Source organism: Gambusia affinis, linkage group LG16 (genome assembly GCF_019740435.1).
Source record: "Gambusia affinis linkage group LG16, SWU_Gaff_1.0, whole genome shotgun sequence".
Lineage (NCBI taxonomy): Eukaryota > Metazoa > Chordata > Actinopteri > Cyprinodontiformes > Poeciliidae > Gambusia > Gambusia affinis.
Window position 1 is genome coordinate 730,983 of NC_057883.1, and position 20,840 is coordinate 751,822.

Genomic DNA, 20,840 nt, shown 5'->3' on the forward strand with positions numbered 1-20,840 from the left:
CTTTGACCTCATCCAAAGGTGCTTTTCTCACTTGGACATAAATCCCTAAAACCAAAAATACAATCACTCAAAAATCTTCTGATGCAATGAGTGAATGTGATGTGACATTATGGATCAACGTTGATACCTTGACCCTTATTGGAAAAGTGATTTTTATTTCTTGTTTGATTCTTTTTTTGTTGGAGAGAGCATCATTGCATTTGCAGACTACTAAATGGTTTTATGTTAATGAGGAGAAACATTACTTCACTTCACTACTTCACAATTTACTTTATCAATGTTATGATAAATGTTAGGCTCTAGTATTGAGAATTGAGTTTTTGTTTCACACCAGTCAACAAAGACATTTAAGCAGGGATTCTCAAAGTTTTAAAGACTGAGGGCCATTTGAAGGATTCAATATTAGATTGAAGGCTACCCTAGAAAAAAAGGCATGTCATTTTTTTTCCCTAAAAAAGTCTTTGGAAAACTTTGTTTCCAGGTTAGTGTGTATGTAACCACACTTGAGAAACTTGTATTTAAGGTAAACTTGTTTAATTATTAAACATTTTTTTCCATTCAAACTGTCTGTTGGCTCTTCGTTCCAATAACTTAACACTTTTGGTTCATCTTACTTGAACATATCAAGGCAATCGGTTTCCTAACTTTTTTTAAGTAAAGTGAACTTATTACTTTTTACAGTGTATGTAGGGGCAGGGGCTCAAATTTAAAAAAGGGCCACATTGAACAAAAACACTGTACAACAACATACCAACAACCCATATTTATCAATAATCTACCTGATCCTACTACATCATTGCCATCACATGGGGAAATTCAAAGTATATATCGTCTAAAATTTCCCCAACAGGTATAAAGTTGCTGTTTCTGCTGCTGACAGTCCTGGAGGGCTGAGTTGATTTGAGAGTGCAGCTGTTAAACAGACCAGAGGAGAGTAAGTTTCTGGTTATGAAGTTATGAAATAAGCAAAATTGCTGCCATTTTACTAATTAAGCCCTAATAATATCTATTTAACCTCTAGAACAACCTGGATGCAGAATGATTTATAGATCTAAAAAAGCTCAAAGAGTTTTGATGTTAGCAACTCTGAGATCTACAATAAAAGACTGGAATATCAAGATAAAGAAAACTCAGTAGCTGCTGGTAGGGGCCACTTAGGGGCCTCCAAACATTCAGGGGCCCCTAGAAATTGTAAGACAGGCCATAGATCTAAACCTGTAGCATTGTTTATAGAGAATGACAATGTTATTATATTTTATTTAATGCATTCAGCTGAGAAAAATAAATAGTACATTTAGGATTTAATTAGGACGTTTACTTTGTAAAAGTTTAAAGAATCATCTTGATAGTTTGATTGTTGTGTTACCATGGCTATAATATGGTGTAATCTTTGTGTTTGAATTGGGTTTGTTCACAAATGCATCACAGCAAATAACCAATAATCAGTGATTGATTTTAAACTCTGCCAATAAACCTGGTCTCCCTCTCACAGATTCACCTTATCGATATTTAAACATGTTAGTGATGCTGAGGTTCTTAGTAGGACGGGTTCTGGAGGGAGGGGGGTTCTGTCTAAGGCCCCATTTACCTTGGGCCGGCTCTGCATGAGCAGCTGCTGCGATGCACATCTCTGGAATCTACCGGGAATCTACCGGGAATCTACCTGGAATCTACCTGGAATCCTCTGGTGTCAGTCCGCCGATGCTTTGGAGACATTTTGATTCATTTCATTGTGGCGTGTTTGGCTTTTTGCTGCGGTTCTAATTATTGCTACAAAATTTTCTCTGATGCTTATTTTGTGAAGTCTAAATGCTCTAATTGGGCCGAATCTTCCTTTAAGACTTGAGGTTCTGCAGTAACTTCTATTTACAGCCGCAAACCTCCAGCCCAGATCCCGTCAGCAGCGGCTTTAACCCGCCTGGTAGAAACGTTAAGGAGAGGCAGAGCAAACAGTCTATATAGGTACCCGCCACCGCCCGCGGTCCCAGATGGTGCCACCGCCCGCGGTCCCAGATGGTGCCACCGCCCGCGGTCCCAGATGGTGCCACCGCCCGCGGTCCCAGATGGTGCCACCGCCCGCGGTCCCAGATGGTGCCACCGCCCGCGGTGCCAGATGGTGCCACCGCCCGCGGTGCCACCGCCCGCGGTGCCATCACCCGCGGTGCCAGATGGTATCACCCGCGCGGTGCCAGATGGTATCACCCGCGGTGCCATCACCCGCGGTGCCAGATGGTATCACCCGCGCGGTGCCAGATGGTATCACCCGCGGTGCCAGATGGTACCACCCGCGGTGCCAGACTGGGGCTTCAAGCTGAGTTGCGACTTGCGGTGACAGCCGGTACCGTGTGTTAGACATTCTTTATATCTGTCGGTGGGACCGACTCAGACTGCCTGTAGTGAACCAGGCATTTAGCAGCCTGATTAAGTTAAAGTCAGAAGTTTTCTCTGCAGCTGAAGCATTTCTGTGTTTAGGGGCGAGGCAGGTTTTGTCCCGCTATTGCGAGGGCGATTATAAAAATATAAATAGAAACAGTTTTTTTAACGTCAACATCAGACCTACGTTTTTATTCACAAACCAGTGTATGAAAAAAAAAAAAAAATGATTGCCCATAATTTGATAGAAGACACAGATAGACCCGATGTCTGAACAACATGGAGGCTCTGAGAGTCATTATTAGATTGAGGGCAGTCAGACTAGTTTTTTTTTTTTTTTTTACTAAATTATTTTATTTAGCTAAATATTATTGCTGAGGGGCACAAACAGGCTTTCTGACATATGTTTGTTACTGTGCAATAGCCAGCCCCACCCTCTCCTCACAACTCCTCGGCTGACTACTGACCAGTTCTCTAACAGGTCCGGAAAATCTCTAAGACTTGGGTCTTACCCTGAACACGATCTAAAGAGATAATCTGTTTAAACTGGTGGCGGAAGAGATTCGTCTAGCACTAACTACCTCCTATCCAGAAGTTATGACCCTTTTCAGCTAAGAAACAATCAACTGAGTAGCCCTCGCAGCTGCATAATTTCAATAACCACTTCTGTTAACGGCAGTTCTCTTCCTATCGTAACTTGCACTTGGTAACGGCTAGATAATATTTAGTGACTAAGATTTAAGTCCCAGGGTCATTATTTTACTCTCACCAAAGGAAAGTCTGAAGCCACCACATTACTAGAATCATGTTTACTGATTTTACTATAAATAGAAGAACTGATACAAATGACTCAATTAATTTCAATGTCCACAACCTAATCAGAATTTTAAGATATATGTATTTATTAAGCAAGCTTTAGCAGGGAAAATGACAGGCATACAGAATTTACTTGAAGTTACACCATAAAAATAAAATCAATACAATTTAATCAATTTAAACCTTACCTAACCTCCCTACCCTGTCATCTATATATTATATGAGGCTTTGGGGTGCGGCACAAACTCAAACCCAGGTCAGATCGGGTCTCGGCAACAGGAGTCCTTGGTCGGGATCTTTCTCTTGAAAGTGATCCTCCTCAGAATTGAAACAAAAGGAACTGTCTGCTTTGTCCAGCCGAACAGCTCTTGGTCGATCCTGTGACTTTTGTTCAGTTCCCCAAGTCCGTTGCGATGTAGGTTGAGATTGTTGGGTTGAGCGCAGAGGGTTAATATCCAATGAGGAACCAAGGCTGTGGGTCGTTGGTTCTCGCCCTTTGGTCCGGCGTGAGGAGCTCTGTTGTCCTTCTTGCAAGGAGCTTTTCCTTGGTTCCAGGGCGTAGTCCTCTGCGGGTCTTCCTGCCGCTCTTGTGTCGAGTCTCAGCGCCGGGGACGAAGAACAACGTATCACCTCGGTCTCACATTTTTATACGTTTCTGCACTTGTGGGCATGTACCCCAGATAGAGAGAGAGAGAGCAGGGGTGCTGCTTGCGTTTGCCCGCCTCTACAATCAGGCCCCAACCGTTGTGGGAGATTGCACACCACTCTGGTGACATTCGTGACTTGGGTCATATTGACCCTGTTGCGAGATAACGTGCTTTTGACACCTGCGACTATTGGAAACTTTCTCAAGTGGCAGGCATACTTGTGACCTGGCAGTTGCACAACTAAACCCACTCTCATGTTCTGACATTTGCAGTTTGCACCCACCTAAGCCTTCCTTCTCTTTCTTTGATTCTATACTTTTATCCATATAATTAACTTTAATCAATAAAGTTTGTTTTATATAAAACATCAATTCATTACATTAGATTATTTGATTTTGGTTCATCGTTACAGAAAACATACTAAAATACAGAGATTACACATTAAGCAATCACTATTAATCAACAAACAAAGCTGTAGCAGTCTCCTAGGCATTTTTATAGAAAAAGAACATCTGTAAGCACATCCTCATGACTGCGCAACCAGGCCCCAACTCTTAGCTCAGGCCTTCGCCCTGGTTACTGTTGAAGGTTGCGAAATAATGCACCTGTGACACTTGTGACACGTAGGACACGACTCCTTTTCCGAGAAAAGGAGCAACTGCATCCTCCAAACTCACATCTTCGCACCGAGAGTTGCTAAAGTCGCACCCACACCCCACTTTTGCTCAACAACCTGTTTCCAAATAAGGTGTTGACCATCTCTGCTCTCCTGTTAGTTCCTCTTTCTCCCTTAACCTTTCACCTACAATCTACCTCCAACACATCAGTGATCTTTAATTGCAGTTACACCTTTTACACCATTTCAAGTTCAGAGTAAAAATCACATTTATAACTTCTTTTACTTCTCTGATTTATCATCCATTTATAATGTTATGATAACCATAATTTATCAGTTACTCTTATTATAATCTTAATGTGGGTTATTACAAATGTTTTCTAAAAAGAAACCAAGAATAATCCATGATTCTTATTATTTGATATCAAAGTTACAGTTACTTGTTTTACTTGTAAGAGTACCCACTAATGCAAGTGTAAGTGTAAGTATTATTACAAGCAAACCAATATTAATATAAGTATTTTTACTTTGAATCTTATCCAATTACTCACAATGTTTAGATTTCTTTCTTTAAAACTTTCATGCTTTGAGAAAAGTAATAGTCTGAACTATTTTTATAAATCTGCAGGCTGGAAACTTACTTCCTCTTTTTCCAGGAAACTGCTTTTCCTGTTTCATGACTCTCTCTGTCTTGACTATGATTTCTTATGATTAAATAGAAAAAAGTAGAATTAAAGCAAAGTTTGCAGGAGACAGAAACAACACACACAACCAGATTGATTTTATTGACATTTAAGTCTAATGTTGGGTCTAGATTTTACTTGAATAATTAATTTTAAAGATAACTTTATTTATTGTTACTGTTAAACTAAAATCTCCAGCATGGGGAAGTGGGATGATCTCGGATTTTCTTGACACATACAGATTAAAAAGAAAAATATTTTAAAAAAATTATTTTGAAAAAACTCAAAAAGGGCACTAGGGTATCAAGGGCAGGGGCTCAAGCCACCTCCCCTGCCTCTCCCCCCCCTCTGCACTTGCCTGATGTAGTGCATGATTTGGAAAGTAGAAGGAATATGAATCCTCTTTTGAGACCTGAACTTTTTCTGGAAGCATTATTGTTGCTAATTAACCCTTTAAAGCCTGACCCATCAAAAAATAGTGAGAAAATTCCGATTTCTTAGAATTTGGATCTTCATGAAGCCTTAAAGCAAAATCTGAAAAAATTCTTTTGCCATGTCATTTATTTTATGATGTATTTTTTGTATCAGATTTGATACAGCAGGCTATTCTTAGAACTTTTGGCTCACAACAATGTGAGTTGAAGATGCAAAAACAAATGTTGCCTATAACATTTGGAAAATATGGAACACTTTATAAAGTTTTTCTTAGTTTTTTTTTTTTCCACCAGCAACTTTTTAAAGGTATTTATTTCACATCGTGGTAGGAATCAAAAAAAGTTTCTGTCCTTGTTCAGGTAAAGCTGTACCTTACACTTTTTACAGTAGATGTGTGCAAAATGATTTCAAGAACAGTACTTGCATCTCTGTTGGGCTTCCTATGTTGGAAAATGATTAATGTCATTCTTTCCCACATCAAGAGGTACACTGCAGCTACAGGTGCTGTTGAAGTAGCTTCAGGAGAGGAAACTGGTCTATCATACTTGATTTTGACATTTCTTGCACTTGTAGGAGAAGTGCCAACTAAAACATTTTAGGTTGTAGCTTAAGCTAATCTCTTCTGTAGAGGTTTCAAGCATTGATGATGGTTACTGTAACAGTGAGCCACTACATGTACATGCACCATCTTCGGGATCTAAAGCTGATCTTCAGAAAGGCTGATAATACATCAAGTGGAGCAACATCTCTCATGAACTCATTTGATTCAACTTGAAACTTGGGCTGAAAACCCTTATATGAGTTTTGGAATGGCTGGAAGACTGCTTCAAGAGGAATGGAAATTAAATGAAGAGTGGAAGAGGGTGTATGGACTTCAGAGTGAACCAGGATAACAACCTAATTGTTATCTAGTATGACAGGTAATGAACCTATTTCTTCATTTGTTGGCATTGAACCAGTGGAAAATGTTCTGCAATCCCCTGGAGCCTTTCATCAGTAACCCAAGTGCTTGCATATATGCGTGGAATGATGTAACACCTGTTCTTTGAGCCTTCCTCAACCCTGGTAATGGCATCAATGTACGGAACTTGACAGTATTTTCTCCATTTCTATTATTTGTTTTTCACATTAGTCTTCACTGATTCATTTCTGTCCAGGGTGATTGTCTGGACCTCAATTGCCATGTTGTTCTGGTTCACACTTTGATCATGATAGTCTTCATCAGAGTTGGTATCTGAATATCTTTCATCATGCATGTGAATCACATGCTTTCACATGTGATTCACATCATTCACATGTAAAATTTGTCCAGTCCTCATCATCTTCTCCTAACTGCTCTATATAGCTTGAATTGTCAAACATTAACATGATGATGCTATTCAAAGTATTTTCTCTCTCTCTCTTCTTCTTCTACTCTTTTTTAAAATGTAAAATATATATAAATAACTACACGATACACTATAACATTATGGTTTTAGAATAAGCACTATTGTGAAAAAATATAAATAAATAATTTTCAAATGACATTTAATGATGGTTATTGAGTAAACAAAGGTTTGTGGCTGAATTGTGGCTGGTATGACATTGATTACTTTATAAAAGTATGACATTAATGTTCAGTGACAAAGCACCTTAAATACCTGCAGTATCAAATATGATACACACTTTTTAACACAATTTAAATGTAATAGATAACAAAAACATTTCTAAGTAATTGTGCATTATTTCAAAACAAAACATTACTTTAAAGAAATGAATAACAATGTATGTATTATTTTTACTGTAAGTTGTCTAAAATTGGCAAATACTTTCCTGGAAAAAGCGAATGACCAATCTCATGCGAGACGACATTTTGAAAAAAAACAAAAAAAAAACGCTTCTCTGCCTGGTTTGCAATGATATTCCAGTAGATGGCAGAATACAAGTCTCAAATTGTATACAATAGGTTTTTGGGAAAATATTGATCATGGTATAAAATACAGAGACCACAGAAACTTATGCATCATTTATGATACAAATGGCGATATCGCTGCACATATCAATCTCAGCTATGTCACACAAATATAACTTTGTTTTATGGTTACATTTAATTAATACAGCAAAATTAAAATGAATGTGTTCATTAATGTCACTCAAATAACACATGGGTAGGACATGTTGGCGACTGCATTAGAGCTTGCATAGGGCTATATAAATATGCAGAACCTTCATGTTTGTCCTCTAGTCATCAGTTTACTGTGACATTTGCTGCTATCTCCCAAGCATCCTGGTGCCATGCTGGTAAATGCAAAAGACCATTACAAGAGACAGGAGATAGCTTGGGGTATAGCGGCAGCAGAGGGAAACCTGTCATTGTTTCCTCAAGGAATGCTTTGCAAATGTCACAGTTAAGACTTTTAAGACATGCATATTAAATGTGCAGCTATTCACATAAAGTATTTAAAATACGTTATGCCATAGGATATATTCTTTGCAGACAAAGACAAGAGAACAGTAGTTAATTGAGAACTTTATATGCTCTTCTGTATGCAGATCAGAGCATGTTTACTTAGGAAATATTAGAGCAGTTTACCATGCAATTCTCTGTATTCTCAATTAACTAAATGGGGGAGGGCCATTAGAGAAGGAAAAGTGGAAAAGACAGAATTATTAAAGTAGAAGTTTAAAGTATACCGTTGTCTTTCCCGTTCATCCACTTTCCTTAGAGACTATGAAATGACCTTTCATTCATTGTCAGAGACTATACTCTTACAAAAAAATCCCATGAAAATCACACGTGGTTCACACAAATTTTACATGTGATTGATGTGAATCACATGTGAAAGCACATGAATACGTGTGATTTTGGAACGTTTCGTGGTAAAATCACATGTGATTCACATGTGAATCACACATTTCCACATGTGAATCACATGTGATTTTCACATGTGAAAATTACACAAAAAAATCATGTTTGTGAAATGTGTGAATCACATGTGGAAATGTGTGATTCACATGTGAATCACGTGATTTTACCATGAAACGTTCCAAAATCACACGTATTCATGTGCTTTCGCATGTGATTCACATCATTCACATGTAAAATTTGTGTGAACCACATGTGATTTTCATGGGATTTTTTGTAAGGGATGTAAGAGTGGAAATACCTTTTAAGGAATTGTTTTAAACAGAGGAAATCTGGCACCAGTTAAGGTCAGTCTAACCTAAAAACTCCCAACTTTCCCTTGTGTGTGAAGCCCCAAGTTGGACCAGAGAATATCTGGGAAGTAAGCTTGTTTAGACCGATAAGATTAATAATTGGCTTATTTGGCACTTCTGAAAGGAAGCAGGTGTGAGGTCTGAAAGCTTGAATACTTTCAGAAAATTCCCAATACACACTCGATACAAAGACAGCCAAAAGTCCTACGCAAAGCATACGCAAAACACGAGCAGCAATATGATTGGTCAAAACTTACCAAGCCACACCAGTGAAATTGAGATTCTATAAAAAACAGGTTGTACCTGAGAATACTTTGAGATTTTGGGGACTTCGATGTCAAGTTGATGTAACTGCAATATGATCTGTGGAAAAGTGTAATAAATCTCCATCAGCCGCTAAGGGACTCGTCTCCTAGTATTATTTTTTATTTATAAAATATAATTCAGTGTTTAGACCCTTTCATTCTCTTACACAGACAGCAAACAGGCCTAGGTGAGGATACTTATATGTATCTTTCAGCTTTCCCTAAAGTTTAAAGTTTTTTACATTGCACAACCACGCTCCAAGAGTTGCTCCAACAAGGGAAATTGCTTTGTTTTACCTTTAAAATTATCAACTACTTTTGTCTCTGACTTATATGCTGTATGTTTCTTGGCCCTTATGATGCTTTCTCTCCATTCATTATCTTACACACTTGCGTATGTTCACTACACCTGTAGTTGTTAAATTTTTCATTACAAAACCTTATAAATGATCAATGTAAATCATCAGTCTGTATTAAAATATTTAATATAATTCATATTATTTATTTATTTGATGTTTTGATGTGTGCACTTGGATTTCTATCGATTTATTGAATGATGGTTTGTGTAAATATTTATCAAACTGAATGGCCATTCAATTTTTATATAGTTTTTTTTCTTTTGGTGTTTGTTGCACAAATTCAAATATATGCTGGCTATCAACCAACAATTCAATCAGTGAATAGGGTTTTATTTCTTAAAAACTCCCTCTCACCGAGTCTTACTTACATCTTCTGACAACTAGCCCAACTTATAATAACATTGACTAAGTTTACTATCGGTACACTTTACCTAAAAAAAATAAAATAAAATAAAACATACTCACTTCACAACCATTCTCCAAGAGTTGATCACAACATGGTGAATTGTTTTGTTACCGTTAAAATTATCTACAGCTTTTGTTCCTTGGTCCTAATAATGCTGTCTGTTAACTAATGTTCTCTAACAGAAAGTAAACCTCTTGTGATTGATAAGCTTATAAATGATCACTGTGAAGCATCAGTATGTGTTAAAGAAGATCATATCAGTCAGATTAAGTCAAATATCATCAAACTCAAAGCAATAAAAATTATATTTCTCTGGAAGGTAACCTCTCCTTTGCAGGGAGCCTAGACTGTATAAAGTGAAAGTTAAATATGAATAGCCTCATCAAGACCTGCTTGGTGCCTGTAACATATTCTTAAGAAATACATGTACAGATGAGGAACATTTACTGAAATGTATCACACTAGCAAGTGTTACAAAAAAAAATCTGAGTATGGTTCTTACAGATTTAGTTTTTAGAATGGAAATCACAAACTTGTAGTCAGCACTGACTAGTCGTGCTACCAGCTAAACTGCAGGTTTTTAGATGTTTGTGTTTTAGAGGTATGTCTCACTCTTACGCAAGGGCGGGGGCTTTTTTCCTCTCACAACTGCCCCACACATACACACACACAGTCACCCCTCTCACCTTCACGCTGCCCTTACAAAAAAAATCCCATGTGCATCACATGTGACTTTCACATGTGATGTGGTTCACACAAATTTTACATGTAAATGATGTGAATCACATGTGAAAGCACATGAATACGGGCTGCTCAGTTGGTAGAGCTGTTGCCCTGCAGCAAGAAGGTCCTGGGTTCGATTCCCGGCCCGGGGTCTTTCTGCATGGAGTTTGCATGTTCTCCCTGTGCATGGTGGGTTCTCTCCGGGTTCTCCGGCTTCCTCCCACAGTCCAAAAACATGACTGTCAGGTTAATTGGTCTCTCTAAATTCTCCCTAGGTGTGAGTGTGTGTGTGAATGGTTGTTTGTCTTGTATGTCTCTGTGTTGCCCTGCGACAGACTGGCGACCTGTCCAGGGTGACCCCGCCTCTCGCCCGGTACGCAGCTGGAGAGGCACCAGCAACCCTCCCGACCCCATTAGGTACGAAGGGTGTACAGAAAATGGATGGATGGATGAAGCACATGAATATGTGTGATTTTGGAACGTTTCGTGGCAAAATCACATGTGATTCACACATTTCCACATGTGATCACATGAAAATCATATGTGATCACGTGGAAATGTGTGATTCAAATGTGATTTTACCACGAAATGTTCCAAAATCACACGTATTCATGTGCTTTTACATCATTCACATGTAAAATTTGTGTGAACCACATGTGAACACATGTGAAAGTCACATGTGATTTTCATGGGATTTTTTTGTAAGGGATCTCTCACATATTCTACATGTACATGTATGTGTACAAATGAGGAACATTTACTGAAATGTATCACATTAGCAAGTGTTACAGAAAAAAAAATCTAGAAGAATTTAAGATTTAAGTGACAGTTTTTGGAACGTATGCAGGAAATCACACACTCAAAATCAGCACTGACTAATCGTGCTGCCATAAATAATGCAGTAAAACAGTTCAACTGTAGGTTTTCTGTAGAGGTATGTGTTTACTCTTATGCAGGGATGCACACGGACCCACAAATGGCTTGGTGAGCAAAACCTTAGGTAATTACAAGATTCTAAACTTCTCTAGGAAAGGTGACATATTTTACATTATTCGCTGAGGAGACAAGTCGTTCAGACCACTAGCACAACCCTGTTTTCGACCAAATACAAAGTATTGGGGGAGAGGAAGCATTTTTTAGATTTTATTCTTTTATTCAATAAAAACAATCCTCAGCCATGGTTTAAAGTAACTCTGCAAAAAAAAAAACTTGTTTTTCAGGTCGAGCACAAAGACAGCTGAGGTGACAACTCTAATTATTTATTATTATTAAAGAGCAGGACATATTTGTCTTCCAGGTCCAGTACAGACAAAGGGAGCTGAGGAGACGATGTGTTCAGACCAATTACAAAGTATTGGGGGGAGAGGAAGTCTAGACCACTAAAGAACAGCATTGGGGTGTCTTTCAGACTCACCAACAGTACAGGGCTGTGATAAAGAATTATAATAAGTCATCAAAATCTGCTCTATCTCATGACATTAAGCACCACCACCCGCAGCGGACAGAGGTGTCAAATTCATTAACACATAAACCTCTCATCCCTCCTCTCATACCTCCTCCCTCCTCTTCCCCCATATTCATATTCATAACCTGTCTTAAACTTTGATTGAATGGTGTACCTAATCTCTATTGCATTATCATCACTTGTTTTGTGGGTAGTGTTAAAGGATGAATTTCTAAGTTAGCTTAATTTTGGAAAAAGCTTGGCTCTCTTCCTTATGGTCCCGGATACCGGGCTCTTCCGGCGGGCGGCGTGTGGCAGCAAGGAACAACGATGCGTGATGACGTCACAGAGTTACAGAGTTTAATCTCAAGGGAAGCAACGTATGAGTTAACAAGAAAACTGCAGAGTTACAGAGACATACATTCTTTACCTGAGACAAAAGAATTAAAAGAAAAAGGGACAAAGACAGAGAAAGAGAAAGCAAAGACATGTCTTCGGAGAAAGCTGATGCCGAAGAAGGCAGAATAGGGCAGCAATCTGAATTATTATTATTGTGTTCAATCTCTTATAGTGAAGGTGTTTCTCTCCTTGTTAATGTATTCAATTAAGGCGTACCCCTGGTTCGACCAACCAGACGCTACCTTTGACGCCAATAAAACTTAGAACTTTCCCTAATTTCACGCTAAGATCAAAGGCCATTTTGGTCTCCTGTAAGACAAAGGAGCAAGCAGCTGTATCCTGGCCCCAGGGGCTTCTAAGGCCACCTGAGCAAATAGAACCTTAACATAAGACTTCACATATACCTGTGAGTTTTGGAGTGTCTCGTTCACAAAGTTAAACTCAGTAATTTGGTTTAAGGAAAGATTACATTCACAGAACCTAGTTTTGGCTCATCTGCACTCAGCATCTCCAAAGATTTGAATCTTTGCCTTATCACATAAATCCTGAATCATTTTCTAATACTAAACAACACATTTTCATTCAAACAATTTCCATTTGATTCAGATATTATCACAAATAGTACCATTTTCAAATACATTCAGCATTCACCATTCTAAACTTATATAATACACTTTGGTTAGATGTTAATGATTTCAATATTCTATGTTGTATTTAGTTTAAACATGCCAGATGTGGTTCTGGAAGACCTTTGATGTTCTGTGACCCAAACAGGCTTCTGCCCTGCAGTAGATGCTAATTTCTGCCCTGCAGTAGATGCTAATTTCTGCCCTGCAGTAGATGCTAATTTTATGGCCTCGTGGGCCCTGATAACACAGCAGGAACCTCCTAAAAGATCTCCTTTTATCTGCATTTGGCTTCCGTCTCCGAATACTTACCGATAGAGTAGTTTTAGTTTCAAATCCCTTACCCCAAAATTAAGAATTTTGTTCAAAATCAGACTGTCCATTATAACCTTTACACCTGGGGTAAGATTAGTTGTATTAAGCACTAAAAATAATCATTTTTCTTTAACAGTAGCAAGATTTTGTTCATTTTGAAAGATAATCTACTTTTTAGCTAAATTTGAATGTTATATAGGCAACATCAAAGTTTGTGTTTGTATGCAATGCAATTGTAGTGTTAGTAGTTTGTGCATGCTCAATCATATCTGTAGGGTGCCATGAGCTGTCTGCCCTGCCACATGAGTAAAAAAATTATTTTCCTGTCAACTCTCACAACCTTCCCTGTCTCTACTGAAGAAAAGCATCCTGATAATATAATGATGCCACCATAATATGCGGATGATGGTGTTCATGTGTTTCTAAACACATATGTGTTTCTAAACCATATGTGTTAGAAACACATTTAGTTTGTGTTTCTAACACAAAGAGGGTAAGAGCAGCTGAGGATCATAGATGTATTAGAAAGGCTACCATCTCAACAGCGCTCCCTGAGATAGGCCACACTTTTCTAATGTCCTGTTTCAAAATTATTGTTTTCTTCCCATTATACAGTTATGGTTCCCTTTGTGTTGGTTTGTTGCATAATATCCAAATAAAATACAGTGATATCTTTATTTGAGAATTTACAAACGCATTTCCTTAAATCCATATCAAGAAAAGCTGGAGTGGCTCTGGGCTACTGGGGGAAAGATTCCACTTTTTCTTATGTCTTTGCCGTGTTTGACTTACTTATTACCTTAGCAGATGGTTTAAGAACTATGCTTTACTAGACTGTGTGAAATCTATACTGTGAAAGTTATTAACCATGCAAAGTTGTTGTTTTCTTCATCAGATACACACATGGCTTCAAGAACATCAAGAGATGATCAAGAGCTCCAGGTGCTGGATGACTGAGGCTCAGTCATGGCTTGCTGCTCCCTGCACATACACCAGAGCTAAATGTCTGAGGAGCCACGTCCATGCTCTTCAGGTCATTATGCATTGCTATGTTCTCTCCTTTCTCCCCTTCTCCTTTTTTTATGAATACATTGTTGTCTCATAAGTAGTCCCACAATGTAAGAGATATGTTTTTAGAGTGAATTACTGTCCATTTGGTATAGATTGTGTTAGGTGATGCATCGCAGATCCGGTCGACACTGCAGAACTTCAGCTCAGTCCTAGAGGAAATGTCACAGGTTTGTGATATCACCGTACTCCACGACCAACTGCTGGAAGCAGATCACAGAGTGTCAGAAGTTCATGGCAGCTTCACAGTCCCCCTGTCTCAGCTGGAGCACGCAGCTGCTGTGAGTCTGAGATTTTATTCTTCCTGTACATTTAGGTGCCGTCATGTAACTCGACATAAACAATACATTATCCTCAAATTGCAAATCCTCTGGAGAAACTTTAGGCTTTTATTCCAATGGATTCTTTTGCTGATGCAGTGGACCGCCTGGTATTTCCGAGGATTAAGAACCACAACCGCCCTGCAAGTAGCTAAAGTCTGTCAATTCTTGAGACCCCTTCTAAAAACGCTAACTTCCTATTTCAATAGTTCAAAAACCAAATACACCTTAACATGCATTGATATACATTCCTTTTGTCCTCGTAGGTGTAAAACTGTGCCAAGGTATACAAATTTTTCAGGCTGATTTTTTTAAATATTTTAGATATGTACTATGAAATGTTCTGTGCACTCTTGGTGTCAAATAAAAACAAAACAAAAACATGACAGAAGGATCCAACTTGAGACGATGAGGTTCGCAAGGTTGCCACCCACGGACCTGCCATGATGGTTTCCTGATTACCCCTTTTCTATTTAATCCCACCTGTGTTCCCTGCTCCTTGTCGGATCCTTGTCTCAACTGTCTAGCTGTCTCGTGTTGTGTTATTGTCTACTACTGCTACCAGCATTTGAGTTCACTGCCTTTATGCTCACCTGTGCTGCCTGAACTTCTCTGTACCCTTTGTTGTTCACCATTAAAACTACCATTATTCTCCATAACGTGGGTCCACTGTGTCTAAACCCACAAAATATGACAGAGATACAGTAAAGTGTTGTTGACAAGCTAACCCACCACTGTCAGGCAGCCAGACCTCCTACGGCTGATGAGCCTGTCTCATGGAGGTCAGCAGGGAGTCTCACTGCCCACTCATTCTTGATCCCTATGAGGACATATCTCCTGTATGTCTTTATGAACACCTCTGACAATTAATTGTGTGTCTGTAGTCTGGAAACATAACTAGTTTCTGTATTTTACCCAGTCTGGTGTTCCTCTTTTGTGGTTTTGTGACCTGTTGGTTTAAGATGTTGCTTTGTATTATTAATTTTAACGACTTACTTCTGAACCTAATTATGGATTGGTTCTACGAAATAGCATTCATCTAAATAGCCTAGAGACAAGAGAACTCTACCTTTCAAATGTAACATACTCCGTCTCATCAATCCAAATAAATTAAACAATTTGCTGGCTCTACTCCTTTACACCTTACTTTTTCAGTGTTAAGCTTGACTCTTCACCACAGAATAAATTGGACTTTTGTAGATTATTTACTTCATGCTAACAAAATTATAAAACCTATGTACAAATCTTAAAACTTTTTAAACAAACCTGGCCTTATTCCTCACCACGTTTGATTGGATCATGTTAACATCAAGTGTCTCTGTATAATACACTAATCATTTTTTAAAAAGGAAGAATAAAAATAATTACTCTATCTACATTACTCTGTGAAAAAACTTTCTGAATTTTCATTATGAAGAATAAGGAAGTTAGATTCAATTATAAAACATAAGATTGTTAAAGCACACACACACACACCCATAACTGATGGGTTATGATAGGTTTTTTGGCATGATGTGCGGTGGATGTAGGTGGTGAGGCAGATGCTTGAGGCCCACGTAAGAGAAAGAGATGGTATTTTAATAATAAATAATGCTCCAAACAGTCCAAAAGATTTCTGGCAGCACGGCTGAGCAGAAGCCAGGGCTCACATCAGTAGCAAACAGAATAATATTGTGGAAAATGAACAGGCAGAACAGAATGACGTGACAAGAGACGTGGACACGACAAGGAACAAAGGACACAGGTGGGGTTATATACACAGAGGGTAATCACAGAACGAGACACACCTGGGAACAATCAAGGGGAGACGGGACAACACAGAGACTCAGACACACAGGAAACTCGAAATTAACACAGAAAAACACGGAACATGACATTACCCCCCCGAGCCCCCCAAGGGGTGGCTCCAAGACGTCCAACAAAAAAAAAGTCCAAGAAAAACAGAAACACAGTCTAGGGTGGGTGGAGGGGCGCCAGAAGGAGGGTCAAGAGTCCAAAAACAAACAGAAAACAGCCTAACCAGCGTGGGCGGAGAAGCGGGATGCGCTAGGGAGCTTGGGGGACACACTACGGAGCTCGGATTAAACGCTAGAAGACGAGAGAATACAAGATCCGTTAACTGGGGCCAATAACCCACTAACTGGGGCAGGAAAACCTACTAACCGTGCCAACTGTCGGCCTGGAGACAGGCGGGCCGCCTGGAACCCCATCACAATGGGGACAGTGGCAGGAGCAGTCTCTGGAGCAGGGGCTTGAAGCTCGGGGGAGCCGGCTGGAGCGCCGAGTGGAGCGGTTTCTGGAGCTGGAACAAACAGAGCATGGATTTAGGTGGCCGTGGAGACTGGGGCAGAATGTTTTCTGTGGAGGTACTCTTTGTATGACTCAAAAACTAATTCCAACAGAAAAAGGTCATTTTTAAACGTGTCATAAAGAAAATGAAAATCCTCCTTGGAATCAATTCTTCCAGACTGAAAAAAAGAGAGCTCGGAAAAGCAGGTGGCTGATGACGACCTGGATTTTGCTGAGGTCTGTTGCTTTTTTTGAATACCATAGTCCGACTCCAGACCCATCTCCTCCAGCAGCAGCGGAGAAGGTAGGATCTCCACATCTCGGTAGAGATCCCTCTGTGCCAGCTCTAGCTGCTGCTGGATTCAGTCCTCTTGGTCCATGTGGGCCAAACGCAACCTCACCTTGTCGTGGTTGGGTCCTTCTATCATGATGTGCGGTTGATGTAGGTGGTGAGGCAGACGCTTGAGGCCCAAGTAAGAGAAAGATATGGTATTTTAATATTTTAATAATAAATAATGCTCCAAACAGTCCAAAAGATTTCTGGCAGCACGGCTGAGCAGATGCCAGGCCTCACACCGGTAGCAAACAGAATAATATCGTGGAAAATGAACAGGCAGAACAGAATGACGTGAGAAGCGACGAGGACCCGACGAGGAACAAAGCACACAGGTGGGGTTAAATACACAGAGGGTAATCACAGAACGAGACACACACAGAGACTCAGACACACAGGAAACTCGAAATGAACACACAGAAAAACACGGAACATGACATTTTTATGTTAATTACAAATATAAATACTTAGGACTATGAGAATCTATGTCTGCTGTTTCAATGTGTTTGCCTTTCAGTGATGTTAGCAGTAGGAAGTGTGTCAAATTAGAAGCAGCCTGGAACCAGAGTAACCACTGGAGGATTAACTAGAGGAAGTAAGAGTCATTAACCTTTGGGTCCTGGGACCCACACTCGAGGAATCAGCTGGATACTGAGAGGGACATTTCAATGCTTAGAACAGATGGTTGATTGACTGTGTGTTTTGCCGCTGGGTTTTTTGTTTGCCGCTCCTTCTATGCAAATGATTTGTAACTTAAACCACACCTCAATGTAATAAATATGCAATTGCAAAGGAGCACGTTAGAACTGGTCCGGAGACAGAGATAAGGAGATGTCCCTGGGCAGAGTTCTCTGTTCAACTGTAAGAAATTTAACCGTCTCCCTTATTTTTGTCCAGCAAGATTGTCAGGTTGTAGATCTGACACCCACACACAAATACTTTCTCAAATACACTATCTACAACAGTGAGGAAATCCCAACTTTTTCAATGCTCAGTCGGCATGAAGACTCACTGGTCCAAAGCACTCAAAGGTCTCCTTTTTGTGCTTTTACAATCTCCTTTAAATTTTTACTCAAGATTTACGCACAACAAAACAGCTGAATACCTGCTCATAAACCCCAATATTGAAATATTACCTTACTGTTCGTTTTCTTAATTAAAAGGTGGTTTCTGTGGGGTCTATTATTTCAACACAAGCTAGTACTCCTTGTAAGGAAATGCTGGTTAATACAGCAGTTGGTGTAAAAAATTGCTAAAAGTGCTGTTGGTGACAGCCAACTGTCGTGACAATTGCTATATCAGTTGTTAGTGATGCTATTTTGACAATAATAAACAAGCCGAAAGCTTTGAGCCAACTCTCGCCTCCCTCTATTCATCTTTTACACTACATAAATGCTAAAACAGGCAACAGGCATCTCTACATGAGGTGGTAGCTTAATAATTAACTTATTATTAACTATATTAAATTGCTTAATCTACTTCCAGTGTTAATTTTCAGAGCGAACTCTTCCTGAATACTGTTTTTTCAAAGTGTTAGTTAATGTATTACAATGAAAATAACTAGATTTGAGGTACAGATAATAATATGGCTATGATAATGTTATTGGATGTCTCAATCTTCAAGATCTTTTTACTGGATTTTATCTTTTATGTCCCCTATCAATTTGACTTTGCCTTTCCCATTACACTGACACTGATATACTGTGTTTTTAAAGGAGATGGAGGCCATGGAGAAGGAAGTATACAGAATGGAGAATGATGTCGCTGAGATTAAGACCCTGCTCTCTTCCCCAGAGACTTTTCCCAGCCCCAGAGAGGATAATCTCAAAGTGAGCTCTCCAAACAGACTTCTATACAGATCTTTTTTTTTTTTTTCAGGAACATCTAATTTTTTATCTGTTTTCCAACTGGTGGTTCTCATGTGCACAGAATATTAAGCAGAGGATCCAATCAATGAAACATACAGTAGCAGAGATTCAGAAATGCAAACCAGGTCTTTGTCTCCCTGAGAAGGCTGAGGAGAGACTGACTGTGTTTAATGTGGTGGAACAGCTTCAAACTCTGTTGCTTGACCTGGAAAAGGTTTGTTCACTATGCTGTCAGCTGAATTCACTTAAAGAGTCTTACCTGAAGGTTGTGTTTTATTTTTGCAGAAGGTCCTTGCCCTGTTCAGTCAACAGCCATCCACTCCAAATCAAGCCAAGGTGGTACCAGCAGTTCAAAACTCCATGTCTGAGGTATGTTGAGTGTAAAATGGTAAATGGCCTGTACTTATATAGAACTTTATAAAGTTCAGAGGACACATAGGACATTACATCCAATCATTTATCTATTCACACCTATCCTCACCTGTCCACACATTCACACACCTGGTTTGCTGTTCATGACATGGCCACAAGATGTGCCAGTTATACAAGCTTTATTACTTTTTCAGTTTCTATGTCAGTTAAACTGCCAACAGTTAACATTAAATTTAGATTACTATTTATAATTACCAGATTCATTCATTGCAAAGAGCATGGTCAGCGATACTCTTGTCACTGCGTTTTTTATAAACTGATGTATAGTTATATGTCAATATACACTCACCAGCCAATTTATTAGGTACACCTTGCTGGTACTGGGTTGGACATCTTTTTGCCTTCATAACTGCCTTAAACCTTTGGGGTATAGATTCATCAAGGAACTGGAAGCACTCCTCTCAGAGTCTGGTTCATATTGACATGATATGAACCACGCAGATGCTGCGTGATGCTATCAAGCTAATGTGATTCCCATTCCACCACATCCCGAAGGTGGTCTATTGGATTGAGATCTGGTGACTGTGGAGGTCATTTGCGTTCAGTGAACTCATTGCACAATCACCACCAGCCTGAACCATTGATAAAAGGCAGGATGGATCCATGCTATCTTGTTGTTGACGCCAAATTCTGACCCTACCATCCGAATGTCACAGCAGAAATCAAGACTCATCAGACAAGTCACTGTTTGACCACAGACAAACAGCGACTTGTCTTGCGAACTTTTAGGTAGCCATGGCAACAATAAACAAACAGCAAAAGCGCCGTTACAGGTTTTTCATTGTCTCTCCCTCTTTAGAAAAACAACACAGTATAAAAAAAAGTAAACAAATAAAATCAGAGTACTTAACTGGGGCAATTTAGTTACAAAGGAAATATTTCTCTGTTGTTTAGAAGTTTGTTTCACCACCGAAATGCACAGTACTGGCCAGAAAGTCAATAAATTCTGCTCGTAAATTAAAATTTTTTTATCTTTAATTCTTACCTGTGAAAGGCAAAGGCAGTGGGTCCATTTTGTCCTGTAAAACAGTTGAAACTAGTCTATGCAGCACGTTCTCTCCACTGCCACTTTCAAGATGGTGGCGACATAAATAGGACTCAGCGTATACCTATTCGTGCCTATTTTCCAATCAGCAATTTCTCAGGTCTCACACTGGGACATACCTTTTCCATTCTGTTAATGT

At 39.3% G+C, this 20,840-nt stretch overlaps 1 protein-coding gene across 7 annotated transcripts in view; it reads left to right on the forward strand.

Annotated features, from left to right (window-relative positions):
• Positions 1–20,840, forward strand: part of LOC122845669 (nesprin-2-like) — a 283,421-nt gene that overhangs the window by 246,375 nt on the left and 16,206 nt on the right. For all 7 annotated transcript variants that reach the window (XM_044141999.1, XM_044142000.1, XM_044142004.1 and 4 more), the window contains 5 exons: positions 14,241–14,378; positions 14,509–14,694; positions 19,072–19,185; positions 19,286–19,438; positions 19,510–19,593. In XM_044141999.1, the coding sequence (XP_043997934.1) occupies positions 14,241–14,378; positions 14,509–14,694; positions 19,072–19,185; positions 19,286–19,438; positions 19,510–19,593 (675 nt within the window). The remainder of the gene's footprint in view (positions 1–14,240; positions 14,379–14,508; positions 14,695–19,071; positions 19,186–19,285; positions 19,439–19,509; positions 19,594–20,840) is intronic.